Consider the following 26,527-nt stretch of genomic DNA (forward strand, 5'->3'; position numbering starts at 1 on the left):
CAAATTGCGGATGTTGATTGTACCCCGAAGACAATTTGAGCGCGCACGAAAATATCATCAATTAGCATTCATTGGCGGCGATCGCCGGCAGTTACTCTCCGCAGTCTTCGCAGCGCGCGTCTGGCCTGCTGCAGGCGAGATGCAGGGAGATGTGACTCGCGTCGAGGCATGCGTAGTTCGCGCCTATCGATTCGCCGGCCCGTCGGCGGCGGCAAAGCCACCCCCGCATTCAAGCCACCTCAGCGAGAGTCGGCAGCGCGCGGGACTGACCTCGGCCCGCAGTCGTGATACGAACACCCGTTCGGGCATATCGCGCGCGCACACCCGCGATTTTCATCGAAGGTGGCGGCAGCGCCAGCGGTGGCGAGTCTATCCCCTCAACCGCTTGACGAACGAACGAAAAAAAAAATCATCCAAAATGACTCAATGTGACAAACACTGTTTGTGTTCTTAAATATGATAAATTTATTAGTGTTGTAAAAAAAAAAACAAAAAAAAACGACTTATACTGCCAGGCAAATCGTGTGTTCGTCATCGTTATCAATTAAATTAAACGAAGTTAGTTTAAAAAAAAGCAATTTCATCGTAGATATAATTAATCAACTAGCAATTCGTAAATTTAAATTTGATGTCGGACTTTAATCGTTAGAATATAAAACCGAAAGTGCATGCAGACTGGCGATTAAGTCGAGTAAAAGGATTACGGTGCGATAAAAAGTGTCGGCGAAATATTTGCGCGCCCTGCGTCCGTGGCACCGACGACGACGTGGGTCGAGGACGCCGCGTGACGGCGACGCATTCGAATCTGGGTCACTGTGTTAAATTAAATCTGCGTCGGGTTTGGACAGCGGCCGTGCGTGAGCCGGCTATTATGAAGCGAGTTGTGATATTGCGACGCGATTGCTTATTAATTAAAGCAATGTAAATTAGCGTATAATTGCGAACCACGACGATTACAAGCGCAACACGAGCAAAAACACCCTCCACCCAAATCGTCTGTCAGATTAAGAATGAAACGATTGCGGTAAGAGGTGAGATTAGTGTTGAAATACGAGAATTCAGCGAGAGGGGACCAGCGCCATGGGATACTTTAAAAGTAAGTTAATCCTTGAAATCTGATATAAAAATACGATTTGCAAAAAGTAATTTTCTTTAAAATATATGCTTCCGTACAACTGATTAGGTATTCAGAAATAAAAATATGCCCAAGTGTTCAGTGTGTTTGTTATACTTTGCCGACGGCATACTCTTGTTAGAACTCGCCCCGTATGCTCTTGGATGAAAGTCTCTTTTAATACAATCGCAACCGCATTTATAATTGTTGTGTCCTTTCAGCGGTTTGCTGCGCGCTTTGAGTTCAAAGAGCCAATAGATGCAAACGCAGTTAACAAACGACTCGAAAGAACGAAATATTGAGTACAAAGGGCAGAAGTCACTCGGGTTTTGCACTGCCTTTTACGTTAATTAGTAGCAACCTATTCAACTTCATACTATACAAAAACAGGTAAATAGGAGAGCAACCGCATAAACGAGAATGTAGCGGAAAACGGTTTTTATAATTTTAATGGGTGTCGCGACAAATGGACAGAAGCAGCACCGCAGCAAACGCAATGCGGACGAAAGCGTGATCAAAGCGTTTACACTCATTCATTCATTTTTCCAGACGAGGTTTATCACAAAACGAATTAAACTAAGGCTGCGAAATAAAGCATTAGCGAAGAATTGAATTAATGCAAGAACAAACGGGTTTTTCAAGACGAAATTTGCGTAATCGAATTTGGAGAATTCGGCTTCGTTTGTGCAAACACGACAACGACGCCGGAATGAAAATTTTAAACAAACACAAGAGCCCCGCACGAATACCGAGGCTTGGTGGTTGATGTCGCCGAACGGTCGTGTATTCCACGACGCTCCACTGGCGCGTTAAGAATGAACGAGCAAGGCGGCCAGGCAAAAAAAGGTATCAAGCATTCCGGGGGAGTGGATAAGGTGTTTGCACATCGGATTATATAAGAGGGAATGAAATCCTCAATAAGTGAGTTTGGGGCGACGGCTCATCTTTTATCGTTGATTTGTGCGTTTCTTTTCCTCTTTGCCTTTTTTGCGCTCGGCTTACTCGCCGTTCGGCATTCCATGCCGTACTTCCGCATTCTTCCGGTTAAAATGTGTTCCGATGCAGTCGTTAGATATAGAATTTGTTACAAATGTAGGTCTTTTGAAAATTATAAAATCGCTAAATGAAATTTGTTAACAAGATTGATTACCAAAATTTGACAATCATCAACACCATAATATTCCTTATCAGAAGGGCCCAGTTTCCCTTCAAGAGCTATTCAAATATGTTCCATTATCCATATCTCATTCAGCAGGCGCTACCTTGAATTGGCATCGCCTTACTATCGGAAATTAATAATTCATTAGTCGAGTGACACCCACCGCGTTGATAGCTCTCCCTGCAGTCGGAAGCGGAGATCCCATCAATTAAATTCGGCAACAATTCATACGCGCCGCATCAGCCATGGGCCAAGACTGCTTAATTGTCATCGATCGTGTGTCTTAAGAGGCGCTGCCACCGCCCGAGTCCGGCCCCAAATTCGGCTGTGTCTTGCGGCCTTCGAATTAGGGTTAATTCAATTTCACGAATATCCCCTTTGGCTGCCAAGATGACCCTTTCAGCCGCCGTTTGTGACGAGTTTTTGTAGCGCTTAGCCTTTTCCTCGTCTCTATGGCGCTGGTTAATAGTACTAACCCAACTCGACCTGCCACCCAACCCAACTTCATCCTGAATCCTTAAAGCATCACCAATTTCCAATAGACTTATATGTATCTATCGTTAAGGATAAAATTTTTCAAGAACTGTGTTGAAGTTCAACGGGTGAGTTAATTATGCTTGATTTATGTTGATGTAGTTCAAGGAGTAGTTTCGAAGTAGGATGTTTCGAGATAAACTCGAGAGAGTAAGCAAGCACGCCGAACGCAATCCTGCCGAGTTGGGGAGTAATCGTGAAAATAGAGCGCGTAATGGTTGCGCAATGGCGAATCTGGGTCACATTTGATTTTAAATCTTCGCTGGGCTCTCGAAGCGTCCGCACCAGCCCCACCAACGCCCGATAAACATTTCCACCTACACGCTGCTTGCGCATGTTTGTATGCAAATGATTTATGACGAGTGCAATTTAGCGAATAAAATAACACGAAACAAACTTTAAATTTACTACAAGTTTACTTGATAAACTTTTCCAATGGAAAAAAGTTTTGTAACTAGCAATCTTAATAAATATTGTGATAACATAAATTAAGTGTGATTCTTGTCATCATTATAATAAAAATTTAAGAGCGAATATTAATTTTCCAAAAATCATTATTGTCAAAATTTGAATGTAAAATATTAATCATGTTTTTGCACACCAGGGGGAGCCGATACGCCTGCAACATTCAATTTATGTTTATGATTATGTTTATTATATGGCGCACCGTAGGCTCGTAACGTTAAAAAGTCGCAATAAAAATGCAAAAAGAAGCCAAAAGAAAAAGTCGAAGGAGTATTCTTTAGCAAGTCGAAAACGAAGCCGCCGCCTTCGGAACGGAAAACGTGCATTCAAATTGAGCGCCGGCGAGAAACGGAATCGCGACGCAGGTGTTTGCGAAATCTTAACGAGCCTCGGATATGGACAACATCGACGTCGTTCTGTGCCGGAAAATGTTACCCCAGCTGGCACTACAAGTGCTAGATGTGTACTCAAAATAATTTCGCTGCCAAATGTATAATGCTCGATTCAGGTAGACTACATCAGCATGAACACCAAGCCAACCCTAATCAAAGGGCTTGGATCGAATTCGTTTAAAAATTTTCACAAAAAAACGATTTTATAAATGACATAAAAGCTGAATTGCCAATTACAAACTGAATAGCGCAATAAAATTGATCGTGATTACAGTTTTGATGTGGATTTTCTAGATTCTGGCGCGCAGTTTCAAAATTAAAACATTGTTGACCGACGTAAATTATATTTTTCTCCACTCGATCGTTATAAAGCATAATCAAACTCCACCACACTATGAAAAAGACTGGTCAAATGCCCACTCACTCGTGATTCCCATTTTTTGGGGCAACCATTCAGCCCACGCGCGAAGCACACAACATATGTGAACTGACAGGTGACCGTCCAATAATGAAAAAAGCGTTGAATGAAAAAGCTCGCGTTTCGAAGCAAACAAAAAAATTGGAAAAGCGTGTTTTCATCATTTTCCCTCAGTTTATACAGTAAACACGTTCATAGATAATGAAGCAAACACGTAAAAGCGCACGCGTGGCTGGAAAAAATTAGAATCGTGCACTGCTTGCACAAAAACTAATAACTGAGCTTTTAAAAGCTTTCTAGTCGTCGTGTCTCCCACTAAAAAGCTGACTATTTTATGTGCGAGGAAATAAGATCATTATGTCTCTAGCTTTAAGCTTTAACTTCAGCTATAATTTAGAGCACGTTTCGTTCAACCCCAACCCCCGCATATTAAACTGTGATATTAGTCCTTTATGGGTATTTTACTTGCGTGTTATGTGTAGTCGTGATAAATATTTGTTCACTTTCAGGCGAAAAGAGATAAATGGCAAGAGCTTTAACGAGAATAAAAAAGCCGTGTGCTTTAGAAGTGTCGAAAAATGTCGCCCTAAAAAACACGAACATGTTGTTCGAAGAGATAAATTATCACCTCACGACATATGTTCGAGTTCCAAGAATATGTGTGTGTGAAAGTGGAAGCCTGCGATGGAAATGTTGCTACTTGAGCTTTTGGGTGGCTTTTCTGAAGTTGGAAAGCATGGAAAGTCGTTTTATATGTAAATTCGTCAAGTTGTGTTATTCTTGCTTCTTTTGATTGTTGATTTTCGGCATAGTAATGCCTCGCGGGTCGGGAATACTCCATTTCAAGTTGAATTATTTCAAGAATGAATAATATTGAATTTCAACTAGTTCGCGCCAACTCAAAGCGAGATATGTTTCAGTATTGATAACTGGATGAATGTTGGATGGAATTAGTCCTGACATATTCTAAAGCATTCATGTGGCCTTTAGTCGGCTTTATCAGCAGGAAAGCGATCACCGAGAGTCATTGAGACAATTTCATTTTGGAGGTAGCTGGCTGCTCGGGTTTCTTGCTTTCCTTTTCCGCACATTTCCCGACGCGTCGGGAAACGCAGGAAACGCTGCTCCTGTGAGTAAGCAGAGGCTGCGACGTGCCTGCGTGCTCCTTTTTCGCATCCTTTGGGGGTTGGGGGGTGCGCAAAGCGCAGCGGATTGTTCGGGCTTGCGGTGGTTGCGGCTGCGAATGACAGTGCCCCTGTAATTATTAATGGATGAGTGCGGCACGCTCGAGTGCTTGTCAAATTTACATACGATACGTAAGCGGTTCCGCGCGCCCAGGATAACGGTGTGGAATTCAGGGCGTCGGGCCACCACGCAACGCACCATTCATAGCTACGCCGTTTCGGCGTGTGTCTCAAATGGCAAACATTTGTAAGGCCTGCGTGCGTCTTAGCGGCTCACAATGAACTCAAACACAATGATAACAGAGAATTGTATAAACAAAGATGCGTTCTTGCAATTATACAAGGTGATAAATTTGAATTATTCAAGAGTAGCAACCAAGAATTAAACTCGTGGTCGTATTTAAATTTTAAAACCACTTAGAAAATTTGTTAATTCATAATGCAGTTTTGGTAAGTGCTGTGTGTAACAAAAGTTTTAACTTTTTAATAATGCATGTAGGTAAATTGCATTTTCATAAAAACTTTTTATTTTTGCGAGGCCATCACGAGTTAAATGAATATTAAACGACGACAACAAGTTTGGCGCCACTTTCGTGCGGATACCGAACAAAGTTCTTATGCTTCAAGAATGAGCACAAAAAAATTGCCTGTCAAGTAAAAGCCGGAGATTTTTTCCCAGGAGGGTTGGATATTAAAGAGCAGATTTTCGTCGTCTTACGTTGGAATCTGCAAAAAAATGTTTTTTGCGCCCTATTTCGCAGACAGCGTGCGCGCCGTGAGCCAAAAAAGTCTCCATAAGAAGATTGTACTCTTATACTTTACTGGAGTTTGTCTTTTGTTTCGATCGTAATTTATACATAAACGTAATTTCGGAACAAGTTCCGCGAACGCTCTCATTTCGAATTGAAGTTTCTTGCGTTTACTTCCAGGCGGCGACCGGAATAAAGATGTCAGGAGTTTGTAGTATTTGTAGCGCTACGGAAATTTTCCAAATCGAACTTTGGACTTACCCCGCCGCACGAATGCATCCGGCGAGTAGCTGGCGATATGAAATGAGAAAAGTTTGCTACTCCAAAACAATTAATTAAATATCCGAGCGACAGCCGAGGTATAAAAAATGTGTAACAAACCGCAAGAATTTGAAAAAGTTGTATAATTATCAAAAATTTAAATTATATGAGTGAAAAACAATATGAGCATTTCCCATTTTAGCAAATATACATGAATGATTTATATATAGTCCAATATCGACAGCATAAAACGATCAAAACAGATCAAGATCACAATCAAAGATGCGGCAAAAAAAGGCGACTTCGTATTTCAGGCAGTTTTCATCTTCATATGCCTCAAGGGAGCAACAAAACAAATAAGTGATTTATTTTTTTGCGCTCTGCTGAAACCGAGTAAATATTTTCGTGACATTTCCTGACTGCGCCATTCAAGCCGGCACGCTAAATAGTTAAGCCCATTGTAAGGGGCGCATAATGACAAGCGAATTCAGAAGACTTTTTTCCGTGCGTTCGCCACATCAAGCGGTTTACGTTCAACTTTTTTACGTCTTCCTCTTTCAGAATTTCCGCGTGCATAACCAAACGTGTACGACTTACGTAAAGCAATTCGATATCACTATGCTCGTTTTAACGTGCGCATACCTATTCGTTTTTATTCCAAACGAAATCATTTCGAGAACGATCAAGAAAGCAACACGCGTATCGATCCCATACGCCGCACGCGACTACAAGGAAAACAGAAGTTTTCCTTATGAAAACCCATCAGAGGAATGACATCAGTAAGAATGCGCCTGAAGGACGACGTCGTCGACGCACGACGTGCGTCGGAGGCATGTGGAAAAAACAGCAATAGGCTCTTCGAGTTGAATGACACGCGAAAAAACTCTGTTCGCCCAAGCTCATTCAAAAAATATTCCTTGAAGCGAAGCGGCGAAATCCTGCGGTGGTGCGGTCGCAAGATCCAACAGGACGAGCGCGCCCTGAAGCGCAAGCAAAGTCAACAACTTGAATTACACGACACCGAACGAAATCCAAACACGAGGATAACAGCAGGCGAACGTTGAAAAACAAAATGATGAAAAATGAGAATAGATCACGTACAGATGTATTCATGACGTTCTGTCAAAAACACAATATTAAACTTTTTGTTTAATTTTGATAATTAAAATGGAAACAAACAAAAATCTAACTAAAAAATAAAATATTTGCGATGTTTTTTAGTTTGACGTTTTATCGCCGTGGGCATGCGTCGAGGCGTACAATAGGAATTTAATTGTGCCACACACAAAGCACGAGCGAAAAAAAAAAAGCAAGCGGAAAGAGTTTTTCATTCCTCATTCAGTTCGTGCAGGCGGGAATCTTTTATTTCGTTTCTTTATCGCACACAACAGATATCTTTGTGCACTCGTCTTTTCAGTGCGAGTTTGTTCCAATTTGTGCCGCGCCGCGATGTTGCGGTTCTTCTCCTAGGGGCGTAAATAATCAAACAAGACCTCGCGCGCATCCCGAATTGAAATTGTGATGGCCAGGATGCATAGTAGAGATGCCGTGTTACCGAACGGGAAAATGTCTTCCCGTCGAGTGTGTGGGATGCCCATTAAGATGATCTAAGGTCGTTTCTCGCCGCCCTTCGCCCAACTTATCTAGTAAATCAGCCGCAGACGCGCATCTAGCAACTTCGGATAGAAATATGACACACTCAAAGGTTTTTGCGTATGCTTAAAGCGAAGGAAAAATAAGCGAATCTTGATATTACTATGTCGTAAAGATCCAAAGTGTAGCCGAGCATAACATAAGGTTGTTACATATTAGTATTCCCAACAAGCTCATAGGATAGAAATGAAGATGTGGCAGCCCTAGCTTTACTGAGTGGAGGAAGAGTAGTTAAGTCCTCGCGACAATGAGAAAATGTTCGATAAAACCTGCGAAATTTTCATCTACTTTAAAGTTATAACCATCGATGTCTCAGCGTTGCTGCCACAAAAATAACACCAGATACTCGGCGTGGATTTTATGAGATTAATTTATTTTATCGCAACGCTTTGTACGAAAAGTCCTTGGAGAGGCTGCGTCGGAGTTTCGCCTAGGACTAGCCGACTGCAGCGACGCGCACTATGCCCTTTACGTAACCCGCTCGCGTTCGTCCTGCCGTGCGCGAGACCCAGTTTCGAGGTTAAACTTGTGCAGAGATGTAGAATCGGGAGTTTGGGACCGGGGCGAAAAACGAGGTCTTGGCAAATTTTCAAATCGATACCAGCGCGCCGCGCGACCTTCAGCGAGAGTCGCAGCGCTGGCAAAGAGCACACGGCTTGAACAAAAAAAAAAACAAGAAGTTGGAGTAAAAAAGGATGCGAATTGTGCGCGAGAGACCGAGAGTGTCACGGAATCGCGGAAAATGTAATCAGGCGCGAACGACCTCGCCACTAGAACTATAGTTGACTTCTCATCGCGACGATTTTCTCACATTTTGCTTTTTTTTCTATGCCACTCACTCTCATTCGTTTTGTATGCAGCATGACGCCACATCCCAACGCGATGTTCGACGTGCGACGTGAGGTGTGGTGAAATATCTCGGGGAAAACTTTAGAAATTCACACTGAACGCCGATGCTCGACCTAACGATAAAACGTTAAATCATAGAATGATATTATCCCATTCATAACAAAACGTCGGTGTCGTCAACCACTAGTGAAGAGAAGCGAGAAAGCCATAAAACAAAAAGTTTGAAAATGCACTTTTCAACTGTTTCATACTTTTGAGAAATGGCTTTTCCGCATTCGCACATTTATCACGTTCGTTTCATAATCGCAATCGTTTTCCTGCAGGAGTATCCGAAAGTGCTGCGTGCCTGTTTAATTTCGCAACTCATTAAGTATCCTTTATTCAGTACAAGCGCGAAAACTTTTGCTACGATTCGGAAAACACTAAATGGCAGCGTAATGTATTTCAACAAAAAACGCAAAACCAAATTTAAATTTCCATTCGCTCACGCAGATGGTGAAACGATTCCGGAGACCAAACTGCGCGCCCGAAAATCATTTGCATTTTTGTCGGCAATGTAAAGTGGAACCCTCGCCAGTTGTCGCTAATTAAGATGCGCGTTGCGGAAGTTTTTAAACTTCCATCACATTGAAAAACCACTTGGAGCGAAAACAAACGCGGCTGTTTTTACCAAGTTTTTGCACGCCTAAGCGGAAATAATATTGAATTTATTTACAGTATTGAATAATTGCACAAATAAAATCATGTAACAATCAAAAACTATTAAAATAGACTCGGATATAACTCAGAATGAGGCCAATTTGTGCGTGAACCCAATTTCGATTGCGATGCGCGTAATAAAAATAAGCGCAAACCGTGTTGTAAATGAATTATTAAACGGTCAATGATATACGACATTTTCAGACCGTTTCGTGTTTCCGCTGGCTTTAACTTTTACGACCTGCTGCACCACCCTACGCCACGCCAACCCGGAATAATCTACTTATTTAACAATTCATGCTGCGTCGTGATTTTATGCGCATATTTTTATGTGTTTGGAATATTTCACATCCAAGTATTATTCTGATATCGTTTTATTACAATCAGACAGAAATCTGAACATACAACCATTCGAATTACTAATTTTGTTTGCATTCTTTCATCTACGAACATGCGATGTGAAGTAATCATCGTTCGATTTTTTTCTACTGTTAAGTAAATCCGAGCGTTCGTGTTTTTTCTTCAATGGTATTAAATTGCTCGGCATGTAAGAAAAACACGAACTAGATTTTCCCTTAGAATGTGTACATTGACGTGAAATTGCGCGGCGAATAGTCGTTCCTCTACACTAATTGCACGTCCGTCACGTTGCAACCCACCAAGAAAGCAACCAAGAAAATAACCGAATTCTCCAATCGCTAGCCCTCTAGCGTCTAGTTTGAAGATATACAGACCGCACATGAAAAACGAATTACCACCACATCACGAAATCGTTCGCAGAAAACGAAATATCGAATTTTTCGCGTGCACTAATTCAATTTGTAGGTGTTTGCTGATGCTGAGTCAAACCAATATTTAATGAAAAATGATATCGATAAACATTACAGCTTTTTATTTTTTTTATTCATAATTACATCCATTAGTAACAGAATCCCAGCATAAGAAATGTACGTTTAGTGTACCTGGTTGTAAATTACAAAACATGCATATTGCACCACCGAGGTTGCTGCCAACATTGTGAGGCATTAAATATGAGCACGCTGCGCGAACTTCATCTCGGCAGACGTAACACACGCCCCGAACACACGTAACACATCAGCGTACATGCAGTTACAGCGCATTAATTAAGCTTTAGGGAGACATAAGCGCGAGCTCGAGACGCCATTCTGCAGCCGAACAAGCGAATAATTCTGCAAGACGTATACCTCTGACATTATCTACTCAACTTGCATATACCACAACCACATGGCATCATTTTTGCTCTACATATTTAAACATGTAGGAATCAGGATAAGTCGTATAGTAGTGAATTTTAATGGTGTAGATGTTGAAAGCTAGAAGCTGAAATGCTAGAAGCTTTCCTAGGTTTTTTTCTTATAAGCGTGGAAGTAAATACGCCGCGAGTTTGTTTTTCACGAAAACATTAGCCGGTAGCCCCCAACATTGTCTAAACTGTTCAACCATTGCCAATTTATTTTCTGAGACCAGCGAACAAGTTCGGTTAATGGAAGCTCCGTGCGCCGCAAGTGCATGAGCTTACTTACTCTTAGTTTATTGAGTACTCAAGCGAAGTTATTGCTGCCGAGTGTGCTCTTCTGTTCTGTGTTCCATCCGGACTCTCTGTCGGAATGACGAAAATTGTTATTCTTGCAATTTTCTTCTTTTTAGATGCGCCAAGCGGGACTCAAATTAATTATTTATTCATGGTTTATAAAATGTAAACAGGTCAATAATTCTGTCTGTTGAATTGTTTGCCTCGTGTAGAATTTGCTGTTTACTCTTGAAGTACCAGCAGCACAAATAAGAGTATTTTAGATAGGTACATCCTGCAATGTCCAAGTGCGCCTGAGGCAAATTTTGGAAATTTCGTAATTGCGTAATTCGCTGCCGAAATAACTCCCCTTGAATACTTTGCGTTTACTCCTTGGCGCGTTCATTCAATTTCATCCGCACAAAACATGAACGCTCGCCTAATTTTAACACGCGCCCAGCCCGCTTCCAGGTTTAATATTTCACGCAAAACATCACCTGCTAAGCGCACAAGCACAAAATAAACTTTTACTTGTAACAGCGGCGCTTCTCAACGTCCACTTGTCACTCCTGAATTGGTATTGCGAGTTGTGCGACGCAGTGCACAAATTTCATTAGGCGATTTAAAGTTGCAAAACGCTTGTAAAATGTCAATTACGTTATATATTACCGCAACTGTGGGAGATTTTCAGGAGCACAGGAAGAGTTTGTGCGCGGACGAAGTGAAACTCGAGTAAATAAAAGCCGGTGCGGTCGCACGGAAATTCCGACTGGAAGACAATAAAGCTGGCCATTACGACGTCGTCCTGCAGGACGTTACCAAGGACGTTTGCTCAATGACCCGCCGCCGCGCAGGAAAACCCGGCGCATCCACCCACAACAGCCAACGTGCGGAAAAGAACGACGTCGAGTGAGATGAACGAAAGGGTTTAATAATGACCGGCCATTAACGTGGATTAAAACAAATAACAAGCTAGCGTAGATTACCCCCACTTGAGGCGCAAAACGTTCGACGCGACGACACTACCCACCCGACAAAATATACGTTAATAACGCTCCGTAAATGGAAAATAATATGCGTGTATCGTTATAGTTCGCAAAGGTTGCAAGGGTGGTAAAGATGCCAAGACCAACTAGGGGTCCCCCGGCGCGGCAAACAGTAAACACCAGCACGCAACACACATTAATTTTTCCATCAACAGCTACTAAAATACCTCGACGCGAAAATGCCATCATTCTAACTCACAGCATTTATGTCATAAATTGTTAATTAACTACTTGATAAATTATACACAACATCATAATACAACTGATTATAAACTTAAAAACTGTGAATAACTGAGAGTAAAACTTAAATAAACGTTGAATTTTCAAATTTGCGCCAAAGTTTTGTCCAGAGATAGATAGTGCCGTCATATTATATTGCATTATAGTATGCGGAGCTCGCGTAATACAATTTCCTTTGGACCAACTTAATCCACCCACGCCAACCTCCGGCATTCAAACTTGGAGCGAAATTCAGCGAGCATTTGCAGTGCAGTACTTTTGATGAACAGGCCCGAGCTTTGCGACTAGCGGAGCTTTCGAAACGAAAATTAAGCAGAATTTAAGTAAATTTGCATGCATCATGAGCCGGTATTATGATCGCGTCTAGGGGCGTTCGACGAAGCGACTATAATGTTACGCGGAATGACGCAACATGACGCCGGACGCGCATGTCGAATATCTCGAACGCTCTAGTTGTCTAGCTGTATGCATTCTGTTCGACGCGACTCAAACTCGAACTATGAAAGGAGTTTAATGCACGCGAAACCTCTCCGCGTGCGATGAGGCAGCCCATAAAGACTGCACAATCCGCAGGGTTCTCGATTCGGCAAGCCAGTGAAGCGGCGGGTAAATTTGAGTTCGGGATTTGCTCGAACCAAGCACATGCAAACTTCGGAAAGACATTTCACGAAGTATTAGCCTTAAATAGAGTTATTTTGTTCTTCCAATTCGAAAATTGACGGAAATGAAACGCAACGAAACTTGAATCAAATACGGGAAAAAATTCTGAATACTGATGAACAAGATGAAAGCAAATTCTACGTCTAATTATACTTCATGTCCTTAATTTCGTGACTAAATGACATTAATTGAAAGCGTAATTTAATTACCACCCCTTTAGACTTTGCAAATTTAGTCTTTTATACTCAACTTAAAATTTAGCTGCGATTTGGCCGATTTGTCCCAGTGAAATGTGAATATATTGATATTCACTTGCAGAAAGTACAAATTTAGTTGAACGATGATTGCGATTGAGAGGCAGAATAATGGTGCAAGGAATTTATGAAAATGGCGGGCGTCGAGGGCGGAACGTATTTCTATTGAGGGTTCGGCTCATATACATTGATAAATCACCCAAACCGCAGGCGGCGGCAGCCGCTGAGGCCAGGGACACACCATTGATGGTGAATGCGGTTCGCAAACCGAAATTGGACAAGTGGCGAATCGAATAATCCTGTCGTATATATTCACGACTTTTTCATATTTTGCATGAGAATATTTGATATTCTGGAATATAGCCTGGAGTACTCCGTATAAAACGCAAAAATATTTCCAATAATTGACTGAAAACTACGGAAATACATTTTTATCGCTATTTTTTTACAATCAAACAAAACAAACACACATTTCGATGTTTATCTTGATGTGTGTTACCTATGAATTTTAGCAATTCAGTTGGCAGGTCGAATCGTACATGAATTAGGACAAACCCCAAATGGAAATTTCAAACTGTGGGCGGCCGTAAAACTCCGACCATACCCAACCAACAAAAACAAGAAAGCCGCGCCTCTGTTGCGAAATAATAGAGGCCTATAAATCTTGCTTTGCCGAACCGCTTTGGTCTGATCCGGAAAATGCGAAATTCTTTCATAAATGCAAACCTAGCTCCAAAACACTATAGCGGTCTGGTGTTATTTGATAGAAAATAAAACCGCAAAAAAAATCACATATTTTCTCGGCCGAGTCGTATTAAATTTGTTTCATTCCGGGCTGTCGGCAAATCCTACGTTTTTTCGGCGAACTTTGTTTCTGTTTACGCCAGTGGAAAAGGCAATATTTAGATACCCATGTCGCTGGTGTGCTGAAATGGGAATTTTGAATATTTGCTTATATACCGAGAGAGGTGAGCACATTCAGACGGTTTTGCGGTGAGCTGGGTTAGCGGATATAAAATGTAGCACTGTTTATACAGACAGTTCATTTGATTCGAGCTTTAGAAAACCGCAGCATATAAACACTCACGATATTCAATATAGCGCGACCTAGAAAGTTTGTGGTAATAGTGGCGCCTCCACCAAAATTTCCGCGATAAAACCCGATTAACCCGATTCGATGAAATGAATTCATAATATGATTACGTAACCATCCATAATCGAAAAATAATGTTCCCGCACTAAAACAACAAACTCATTATAATACACTGAATAGGACCGTGGACTCTGCGGTCAGTTTTGGGTAGCCGATCGTTTCAGGGACGGGATGATAGCGACTGATTGATATTTTAATGAAAGGCCGCTGCAAAGGTTAAAATTTGACAAGGGTGATTTATGTAGCGCACTAAAATGCTCACCATCAACCCAAATCAAATTATAAATGATCATTAACTGAGTTTTCAATCACATTATCGCATTAACTGCCATAATGTGAGATAACATCATTAGGGGGCACGTTTTAGTACATATACAGCGCGTGGCAGCAAAGATACTCAAAAATACTTGATGTTTTTGTTACAGAGTGTCAATGGAGTTGGAGCCTGGCGTTGATAACAGCGCTGGTGCTGGGGTGCGCCGCGCAGAAATCGAAATCCTGCAAGCTGTCAGAATTCAAGTGCGATAATGGCAAGTGCGTGCCGCTGACGCGCTTCTGCAACAACGCCAACGATTGCGGAGACTCAACGGACGAACCGCGATATTGCACACGTAAGTTAAACCTTTGTTCCTTTCAGCGTTTCTCCTATCAGCTACCACTAATCGCCAATTAGATATATCATCTTCAACAATCGACATCAAATCGATACTTAATTTGCTAGTCTTTGAAGTTTGTGGCAAAATAGAAAAGAAAAATAGCGCCAGGACATTACATTTGTAAAGCAAAATTGGAAAACATGTTCGTTTCGAACACAGGCTGTCGCCATTATTTATTTCCACGCGCATCGGCTGAATTTTTCGTTTACATTGCATAGCCACACTATACGAGTGTATCTGTGTGTGGACTGTTGGGAATTGTGGAAAACTGGTTCGGATATAGGTTAGAGGACGAATTGCAGGAAGAGGACGAAAACGTTTAACCGCGCGCCAATTTTTCAACAGCTCAACTGGAGCGCCGCACGAGAAAGATTTAAGGGAAAGGCAAACTTTAAAAAAGTGTCGGATATTGGCTCCCCCACTCGCACAACGACGGACTGCATAAAAGTTTCCGGGCGTCCTTCGCACTCGCCAGTTTTCAAACTTTCTAATGTGGGAGAATGCCCCGCAAAACCAACGCTACCTTTCTCGTTTTTCACGACTCTTTGTTTTCGCATCGTTCGTTTTTTCGTTTTTTTTTTCTGTGGCGTTGGTTTCCTGCTTCGAGTTGCGGTTTGGAGTTTCCACCTTCGACAAATGGCCCAAATAGAAGAGCAGAGTGTTACCAGTTCTCCAGCTCTCCAGATAAAAGAAAAGCACTAAGAAGACACGATTATGCGTGCGAGCGTAAAGTTTGAGCAGCTTATTTAAGTATGCATGGAAACAGTTGAGGCGTCGAAAAGTTAAGCAGCGAGAATTATCGATTAACGAATCGCACGTCGCCCGGAAGGTCGAAACACGCCGGGGAACAAAATCTCATCTTTCAAGTAGATGTACAAACTAATTATATTCGCGCAAGTTGTTTAGCACCAAGCAAGTGGGGGCGAACGATTTGACTTTATGCTGTTTCGCGTGCGCTCGCCTTATTAGTACACGTTCATTCTTCACTGCCGGCTTGATAGGCAGGGCGGCAAGGCGGAACGAGAAGAAGACTCACAAGAGAAGAACTCCAAATCGGAATGAGTAATTCGCGTCAGTGTTCGTTATCGTGGGGCGAAAGTTGCGCGCCTGAAAGGCGATGGGCGCGGAAATTTTATTACGTTGTTGCTCTCTACTCTGCGCTGTGTGTTAAAGCACCGACACTCTGAAACGGCGCCAACGACGCAATCGAATGAATGGCGCGTAATGCGATGCGCGAATATGGGTGTGCTTCAGAGTGGCGCAATGTTACACGAGCGCCGAACAAAACGCGAAATTTATTGTCAATTCCTCTCGACAAACGAACGGACAGACATGCCAAAAAAAAAACGCGTTCGGTGCGGGGCTTTTTTATTTATTTTTAACGACCCTGCGTTAAAAACAGCAGGCAGTGTTTGATGCTAGACATTTCAAATGCAGTGTCACCCACAATGCAGCAAATGACCAAATACAGAACTACGAGAGGATTTGTGTGAAAAGAAATTTTTTTTGCTTCGTAAAATTCAAAATACGGAATTAATTTCTAATCTAAAAGCATTAATGAATTATTCAATTAAAGCTAGTCATAACGCATTGATAGACGAGATATACACCAATTATCAATTATTATCCGTAATCCAATAACAATGTTGAAATGAAATATGCAAGCGTATGTACGTGGCGGGCGTGAGTAATAATGCACGCTGTTAATTTACTGCGTGAACGTGTTCCACACAGTCCCGACACTAAACGAACATAATTTTTAATGCTTTTCATTAATCTGGATATATGCATTCGCCAAAATTTGCCGTAGGCAACCCACAAACAGATATAGAGCTATTTGTCGTTGCTTATTTTTGGGTATAGTTGGTTACCTACTTCAATAAATAACACGTTGTATGTTATTATGTCCGAACAGCATATAGTTAATTGTACACAACGTTTGCTACTAATTAACAGCTATAAATTGACGTGTTGATCGGTATAATAAGTTATTCATCAGTTATTTAGCGCGGCGCGGCCCATTTGAACATCAACTGTATTAAATTTTAGAGGCGCGGGCGCTGAATTTCTATGTGGCAATGAATATCTGTCTATTCACGGTGATAATGCGTTGTGAAGGCTTTGATGCGTGCGACATCCGTGATCGAAGCTCTCGCGTACAATCGAATTATGTGTGCCTGCGCGAAGATGAATGCTGATCAAATATAAAATTGTACAGTTAGATAAATTGAGTTATAAATATCAAAACTCAATTTAAGAACACTATATATTTTAGAAGATAAATTTAAGTCTCTCAGGTTTTTTACAAAAAATACTTCTTTGAATGTATTCATTGAGGCAAATCAAAGTTGCTCTGAACTGAAAACTAACATGTGCAGATTTTACCACCACATGACTTGTAAAATATTTCGCCTAAAAAAATATTCAACATAAATTAGACCCATCTGCAAACATGTGTACTCTGAACGTGCCACATAAACAGAAAAGAGATGCGTAGGCGCCTCCACCAAAACACGGTACGAGAACGATGTAGGAATCAGTATACGCTCGTGCAACGGCCGGACGTTGAAACATTCAGTTTGCGGAATAATATGCAAATGCTCTTTGCTGTTCAAGCAAGGGGAAAATAATTCCGCGTCCCAAAAAAATAAAAATATTATAAATTTGCAGCCGCCCAGGCACATGCATAATGAAATAAATGCGCAAAAGTGTTGGAACCACCCTAAAAACAACATTAAAGTGTGACAAATTAGCAATTACACAATGTTCATGATCTCGAGAATATTTATATGTAAAACACGTGCATACTACCTACAAAGTGTAAAAAAAGTCGTTTAGACTCAAAGCATACGAGGGGTCTTTCAAAGCTCATAAGCGTATATTCTTATTGAAGTACTCAGGTGCAAGTGCGTACAAGGTACGACGGCAAATGAAAAACAGCACTAGTTAAACCATTCAACCCAGCCACAAGCGAAAGACTCTTTAAAACGTGCAATTAAACACTTTTAATTGGATTTTAATTTTTGATTTCTACAAGCAAGTGAAGTTAAAAGTTATGCAAATGCGACTGTCGCTAGAGCAGTAATATCGAGGACTTATGTCATTAACCAAAAAGGGTTAAATTTGATAATTTCCCCACGGAGCAATTAGCAAAGTTATTTTCATGAATAATATTTATAGCATGACAAATCGACCTCTTGATAGTTATATAAACTAAAGAATACAATACCCCATCAAATTAAAATAATCAGGAATGAATTTTACTTGTTTCAGCTTGCAATAGAACGTTCTACGGAGAAGTGGGTATAACTTACGACATGGAACTGCACCGACCAAAGGAGGACAAGATTCCCTTCATCTGCCTGCTGACGTTCAAAGCAGCCGGCGGCGATTACGGCGACTTGGTGCAGGTTGGAACATTTTTATATTATCCTTCCAAAATCCCCAACGATTTATCCTATATATCCCGAGATATTGTCCTTGTTACGAAGAGTATAATATCGGAAATGCCAATAAAATGTTGCCTTTTCGATACTTTTTGTTTCATTACGCGTTCCTCGGACGAGAAGACCACCTCTCATAAACAGTGGGTAGCAATAAAAATAAAAAACCGGAAGTTGACAAAAAAAAAGCAATTTCTGTAACATTTAGTATATGCTAGCGTGCCTTATGTGTACATGAGTAAGGTAAGCTTTCCGAAGCACGGATAATATATGAGGGTATGGGCCTGCTATAACCGTGCGAATCTGCTTAACTCGTCCCTTCTGGGGTTTCATCCCCGGTCGCCTGCCACCTATACTACTACTCCACCCAAGTCGATGCGGCTTTTCCGAACGAAACCGAAATAGTTTACGTCGGCGACGCTTATAAAGTATCAACGTCGCCCTTACGCACCACCGCAACCAGCTTGTGTATTCCTTTCGCGTCCAGAGTTCAAACAATAAAACCACAAAAGATAAAAGCCAAATAAAGTACTTTATAGTTTCCCGCGTCCATGTCAGAGAAGCGACGGCATTAAACGGACACATGGGAACTGAGCGAGATGGTGTGAGTCGAACTGTAAACACATCCGAACGGGGGTATAGAGGGTGGCTGACTCCACAGCAAGACGCGTTCCGGCAGAACTTCCGATACTTATTCGACTTAGGCGTACATCAACCGGCTGTGTACGGAACGTTGCAGGTCATAACTATAAGCGCTGTAGTTATAAGTCGTAAGTACTCGCATTATGACACGTTGCGTTGAGCGGTAATTTCAGCGCAGACGGTTAAACTTTCGGCAGATTAAACGTATATCTAAAGCGTGTGGGTGTAATTTCAGCGCTGTCATGTTATTATCCTTAAAATTACGTCTAACCGCCAGCATAACCGCTCAAATTCTAAAAATATCTTCGGCTAATTGATTAACTTGGTGCGAAAGGTTGACGTTTCCTTCCTGCGCTAATGTCAGAAATAAACATGTAAGAAAATCAATGATAAGGTGGAGAAAAATGCCATCGCGCGCGCCGGCGACAAGGTGGCAAGAAACGGAGCGTGCTGGGCCGTAAACGTAAACATGCTGCTGCACGCGCTCATGCTGCAAAACACCATCGCCGCCCCCCGAGAGGACGTAAAACCGTAAGAAGGTCCTAAACTTTATACGCTATATTTAGGGTGATTTTACTAGGTTTTACGCTTTGGTTTTTATTACGCACCAGCAAACAGCTAGCAAAATAGATTTATAACATGTCATAGTATTTCCACACAAAAAAGGGCAAAATCGTGCATATCAGGAGACGTCATGTTGTGTAACGAAATCCATTAAACTGGTGGATAACTTCATTAATCATCAAAATAAAAAATATATTTACAGCACGTTCAAAACTATAGCAATGTGATTTTGTTAACAATGGTGAGAAAACATCAGAACTGACCACAGAAGTTAAAAAAGAAGGAACCAGCAGACTTGTGACTATTCTGCTGGACGACTCAAACCCGAGTACTGTGCTCAGTGTGCGCGCGCGCGCGATATTATACTTGCGACCAACCAACAAGGAAGAGTGGGGGAAAGCAAAGAATACATGGGTGAGCCTCCGCGACAAGCAGAGATAAACATGTGCTCGCACACACTGAACCAGTACACCTTCCCCCTCCACATTTTGCGGGTCGCCCGCAGGTATATACGGCAATCGTGCAGTGCGCGCCGCGCTCAATAAGGCCTGAGTCGTCCACCTCTCTAGATTCCTCTTACTTTTTTCGTTCTCTGGGCATTTGATTGGGATCATGTATAAGCGATGCCACCCCACACACACCCGTTTGTTCGTTAATCCTTTCAATGTATTAATGTTGAAGCTTGAATCAAATCATGTTAACCAGTTAATATATTTTAAGAAAATATAGCGCCCGATTTAATTTTATGTTCTACAACAATGCAAAATATGTTTTTAACCAAAATATGTATTAAATTCCACATGATAATAACTGTTTTGTCAGTGAGTAAAATGAAGAGACATCTGTGCTTCCCCAATTTTACATAATGAAAATAATAAAACCCTGGGAAATGACATGTCGCAAATAAGTAATGCATTGTTGTGTAGCGGTGGTGTTTTGCGGTGGGACGCTGGCAGTAGAGAAGTTTCGGTTAAATTGCTTCGAATTTTGGGTGGATTACATTTCGCCGCTCGCAGCAATAAATGCGTTCAAGGCAAATGGGTGATTAATGATCTGCTCGACAATTTACTTCCGTGCTTACTATGCGCCGCACGACGATACGCCGGATAATTCTAAGCGAAACATTTAGGCGGACTAAGAAATTAATTTTTCTAGCTCCGTGAATATATTTTTTTATTGCGTTAAATGCATTGGTAATTTAAAGACCTCTTTGTTCGCGGCCGTGCGAAGTGGATTTTACTTAATTTAATTGGATGATTTATATGCAAACGAAGCCACTGGGACAATGGAGTTGGGTAGAGTAGTAGCAGGCTGTTATCAACCATCATGATAAGAATGTCGGTTGTGAAAATGAAGAATTAAAGTGGAATTTTAATTAACTAAATAAATAAATTAAGTTATTGTAATGCTGATAAATTATGTTGTGTTACAGTTGACATTCGATAGTTTCACCCTGGGTCGATTTGTTTCGTTCACATCGGATGGATGTCCGGATGGCGCGCTTCAAATATCTGAATCCGATCGGCCTCAGGTCGGCGGATCCTGGTGCGGTACCTCATGGGGCCCGTCCATTTATTACAGCGAGACGAAGAGCGTAACCATCACCGTCAACCTGCTACGATTGTCCAAAGATCAGAGCGGATACAATTTCGACTTTCGCATGGAATACAAATTGCTCAAGAAGAAAGCGGCCACAGTACGATATGGCGGAGGTAATTTATCAGCAGCAAATCCCAACACAATATTCTCACTCCAGGCTTCTGACCCTTTGTAGCAATACCGTCGATAGCAATCAATCCAAACACCACTGCGCCATCGGTGGAGCCCGAACCCGAGTACTACCTTGGCGACCTCATCACGGGTACTTACTGCTCGCGCATCTTCAACGACTGTGATAGAAAACATTGCCGACTGCAATCGCCCAATTTTCCCGGAGTGTATCCCCGCAACCTGACGTGCTACTACGCGGTGCGCCAGCACGACGTGCCTTCCGGCAAGCACGCCCTCATCACGGTGCGCCAGCCGAAAGGTCAGCTTATCTCCATCCGCAGTCAGTCGGCGCTATATGGCACGGCGAGCACGCGCGAGCTCAAGACGTGGAACGCCTGCGACGACGTGCAAGACTACGTGACCGTGTACGACGGCTACACCACGCGCGATCCTGTCATACTGAAATTCTGCGGAGGTGGCGAAGCTGTGCCCGAGGCTGTGTCCAGTGGGCATGAGCTGCTTGTGGAATTTTCCACTTCACCCTACGGCACATTTTTACATCCGACGCCGGTACAATCTCTACACGGGTTTCAGTTGGAAGTGGAGGTGACGTTTGTCGACCAGACGTCTCCGAGTTTCGTAAAGAACAAACGCAGCTGTGAGTTTTGGATACGTGGTACCAATAAAGGTATCCTCGAAAGTCCAATGCACTCCTTACCCACAAACACCACGTGTCTATACCATCTTCAAGGAATGGACACAACCATTTCACCTTCCCCAGTCCCCCTATCACCTCGATATTCAGATGGCTTCTGGAGACATCGTGCTATAGTCTTCCCACCTCCCAGATATCGTGTTTGGTTAAGCGTTGTCAAATTTCACGTTGCCGGTACCAATGACCTCCAAAAATTGGACCAGGAGATTTGTCGCAGTTTTCTGAACGTGTGGGATGGCCAGCAGTGGACCGGAACGAATTGCAACGATTTGTTTTGGTAAGTGATCGCGCTCGTATTTTATCGCGGAAATAACACGATGTTTTTTTGCACATTACAGCAGTAAAGATAAGATAAAGAACAAAGCGCCGATCGGCACCAGTAAGAATGTCACACTGCTGGCGCGATATTGCAAAGAGCATGTGCCTCGAACGTGTGATCACTCGATGTTGGCCAACGAGACGCGTTTCCCGCGGCCATGTTCATTATCCGAGAGCTTCCTTTCTACGGGTGATAGCCTCACCCTGGAGCTGAAACTTTCCGACTCATCGGCGCTGAGGTAAAGATTCCGGTTGATCGTAAAAGCGAGCGCGCATTTCAAAGCAAAACTTGGATATTTTATTTCAGACCTGTGAAATTTAAAGCGCTCTACGAGTTCGTGGATCTCCACCTCGACGGGGAACCGTTTGGCGAGGGATTGTGCAATCGGAAATTCACCAGCGCGCAGGAATCACAAAAGTTTCGCTCCCCTCGAGACATTTTCCTCTATGGACGAGGCGGTGCTAAGAATCTAAGGTACCTGTTTACCTATCGCTGCATCCGCCCTAGATTCTTCCCATATGCTATGCTATACCTATATAACACGCTCGCATAGTCGATTTCAATTATCCGCTCGCTCCTTAGTTCCCCTACACTGTAACTTTACGATTCTCTTCTGTGTGCAGCTGCGTCTACCGATTCGAGGCCGGCAAAGAGGAAAAAGTAAAGATCACGATCACAAAACTGATCATCAAGGGACGCAGCTGTGAGACCCGCTTCTCGAAGGACCTCGAACGCTATCAGTGCTTCGGCAATGCGACAGCGTCGGTGCGCGCCTTCAATGTACCATGGAACGACGCACCGGGCGCCCCGCGTGATTGCTTTTGCTCCGGCGGCGGCATGAAGGACGCCATGATGCCGTTCAGCTTCGTTTCCACAGCAAACGTGGTCGAGCTGCGCTTCGACGTGATCAACATGAACGCCAGCGATGACTTCACTACACTCTTCTTCGAAGGCACGTGGAAATTCATACGTGCGCCCACGTGCAGAAGCAATTTGCGGCTGCACGGCGCCAGTGGTGAAATAACTTTCACTCATCCGGCGGAAACGGCGAACGACGTGAGTAGCCCTCCTCCCCCACGATGTGTGCTAGAGTAAACGTCAGTGGTACTACAACTAATTGATTGAATACAATGCATTGCAGGTGAACTGTGAAGCGTATCCACGTGCGGTAATCCCATCGGCCAATAAGTATTTGTACGTGAAGCTGAGCGGCGCTTTGATGAAATACTCGAACGCGCGCGGTAACGTGACCGTAACGCAGAAGCACTGCGGCACCTCGAATCGCATCTCGGTGCACACGCCGCGTTACTCAGCAACCATATGCCCGTACCTGGCGTCATCCAGGCGGCATAATCTGGTCGAGGTGTTTTCCGAGGGGTGGAAAACGACGAGCAAATCGCCGGCGTCGACGCTTGAACCACTCGACAAGGTGACGATCGATCAGCTCGGCAAAGAGCTGTCGCGTAGCATCCTCGTCGAATTCCACGGCCGCGAGGAAGGCACGTACTCGGTCATGTGGTTAGAACTCTCCAAAAGGTAATTGGGCACAATCCTAGTACATCAGCATTACAACTATGTTATGTTCCGACCGTGTTATAGGAAAGAGCTACCACCAAATGGAGTGGGTCTTCTCTTGATGATGCAGGATGAGTGTCTCTATCGTTGTCCAGAGTTGGACGCCTGCATCAACTCGAGCGTCTGGTGCGATGGCATGGAGGACTGCCCATCCGGAATTGATGAATCCATTACACACTGCTCGATACTCTTTCAACTGCCACCAGTTTATCTCGTCCTCGGACTGTTCGCGCTGATCGCCGCCAGCGTCGCGACGATCATGGTCTTCTACAAAAGCTGCCGGCGAAGACCGTCGATATTACAAACGCGATTGAAAAGTCTTTCTTCATCGGACACTGCCATCATCGACGAGAAGGGAATGATTTGCTGACACAGCGACAATTCCGTGCGTTATGTCGAAGTGGACCGCGTCACGACAGTGTGACGCTGGTGCATCGCGATATAAATGGCGGAATTGTGAACCGGAACAAAACAAAACACAAAACCAACCATCACTCATTAAAACTCATACGCACCATTCGAAACATGTTCGTTGATTACTTGAGAGGTACTTTTACGTGGGTTATTATAAAAGATACGACGATAACAACGCGGAAATTTAGCAAGGAATGAATTTTTAGGACCAAACATTTTACTGAGAACAAAAGCGTTCATTAATTTTAAGGCTCATTTCATCAAACATCTCCACATCTCTTCATGCCAATATATTCATCAAACAAAAATTAGACGTTTGTGATAGAAGTTTGTATTCGCGAAGAATTTGCAGCTGGAGAAACAAGGATTGAGTTTTGTTAGGCTGAAGCGCAAAATTTAGGAAATTTTACTCATAACACTTTAGCGAATACTTAACACTTAATAAATTTTACTACGAATATTTTACGATTACGCGGTGGCGACGTAACAAATCAAAACGTTCCAATCAAAATCTAATCTTTTCTGCTGTGCTCGTTTACTTTTCATGTGTTTTTTGATTGAAATTTTACTCTACTCGAAATGTTTGTAAATAAAGAAGTAAAAAAATGTTTAAAATGTGAACATTGCCATTGTTCAGCATCCATTACGTATTGCAAACCAAAATATTAGCGCAACTATTTAAGTAAAATCGATAAATTAATTACAAGTATAACGATGTCGTTTCTAGCGAGAAGGATCGTGGTAGCCGACGTGTAAATACAAACGATTATTCTCGCGACATCATCTTTAGCACTTTGTACGTTCAGTACAATGACTGATAAATTGCAGAGTAAACGTAAGTTATCTAATAATATATTTAAGAGAAATGACATAGTTAATTATGCGACAAGCGACAAGATGGTATAAACTATAGTACATATTCGGGTTGTTCAAATAACATTGGCGTGAAAGTAACGACAACATTGCGACACTCACTTGTTCATCTACACAACTGAAACGATTCCGCGCATCTTGTTGTTACTTTTACGCAAGAATCAATTTTTGTATCTCTCAGATAAGTGGAAAATATTACCGACAGCGTAACAAATCCAAATTTTAAAAGTGAAATGTTACGGAGCGCAGAATGTGGTGGAAAATGGCTCGAAACTGAAGTAATAAAGTAATTAAATTAGTTGCATAGAAATATAGACAAATAGTACTGAAAGAAATCTAATAAAACCTTAGCAAATTACCTAATTACCTAATTAATGCAAAATGAAATATAACGAAAACTAATAATGAATTATTGACATGAAAAAAAACTATGAAGATACAGAGAAATGAAAAAGAAGAAAAGAAGAAGAATAAAACTACTATTACATTGTGAACATTCGCATATCCGCCTCTTGAATACTTCCATTCGTTATGTTGTTATCTCAAAGTTTTATGTGAGTTTTTGATCGGTTCTATAATTCGATAAGTTCGCACGAATTAAATTCGACAATCGATTGAGAAACCTGCCGTTGATTTCATATCAAAAAAAAATCTTAACACGTAATTTGTATTACTTAACTTGTGTTTGCGGTCAGGTGTCTGACAATAAATCCAAAAAAAGCTATAAGTAATATTATATTATTTATATACAGTAATAAAAAGTATAAATGAAGAAACGATTTATTCATTGCAAAAGGAGAACCTATGTGAAGAGACATGTTAAAATACGAAAAATTCCTAATAAAGTTACTAAACATTCCATTGTGAAGTAAATATATAGTAATTGAATCCAACACACACATACACATGCAAACGGGATGCGTAGATTTTTGAAAATGTATTGATTACGATAACGGTGTTATCTTGGAATTCAAATTGAACAGGAAAACAGGATATTGTAATGTGACTGTTACTAAAATAGAAATAAATTATTTTAAAAACTTGTTCCAACTTCATTTTATCCATTAAGAAATTTTCTTTTTGCAGTCGATCTTCTTTTGAAAGTAAAAATAAAAATATATTCGCCAGGAAATTGAACGCAAGGACTATATAGGTATGTGTAGTTGGCAAAATATTGAGAATTAGGTCAGCGTCAGAAATGAATAGGCAAACACATACAACGTTGTTGTCGGCTGATGACAATGCCATCCTTTCC

General features: G+C 42.0%; 2 protein-coding genes across 2 annotated transcripts in view; one reads left to right on the forward strand and one right to left on the reverse strand.

Annotated features, from left to right (window-relative positions):
- Nucleotides 1-26,527, reverse strand: part of Orc5 (origin recognition complex subunit 5) — a 38,715-nt gene that overhangs the window by 6,444 nt on the left and 5,744 nt on the right. The window lies entirely within an intron of this gene.
- On the forward strand, nt 252-26,312 carry LOC135789474 (uncharacterized). The gene is made up of 10 exons (XM_065299317.1): nt 252-1,096; nt 14,787-14,972; nt 18,291-18,427; nt 21,099-21,378; nt 21,441-22,368; nt 22,430-22,648; nt 22,717-22,884; nt 23,034-23,466; nt 23,552-23,946; nt 24,010-26,312. Exons 1-10 carry the CDS (start codon nt 1,081-1,083, stop codon nt 24,353-24,355), a joined length of 3,108 nt encoding a protein of 1,035 aa, XP_065155389.1. The 5' UTR covers nt 252-1,080; the 3' UTR covers nt 24,356-26,312.

Source organism: Atheta coriaria, unplaced genomic scaffold (assembly GCF_025399875.1).
Source record: "Atheta coriaria isolate IRGN ID8LTWV9N9 unplaced genomic scaffold, Caltech_Dcor_3.1 hic_scaffold_3_pilon, whole genome shotgun sequence".
Lineage (NCBI taxonomy): Eukaryota > Metazoa > Arthropoda > Insecta > Coleoptera > Staphylinidae > Dalotia > Dalotia coriaria.

Coding starts and splice junctions, on each gene's coding strand:
- LOC135789474 (XM_065299317.1), top strand. Junction 22,649..22,716: donor TCCGACTCATCGGCGCTGAG/GTAAAGATTCCG, acceptor ATTTTATTTCAG/ACCTGTGAAATTTAAAGCGC. Junction 23,947..24,009: donor TGGTTAGAACTCTCCAAAAG/GTAATTGGGCAC, acceptor ACCGTGTTATAG/GAAAGAGCTACCACCAAATG.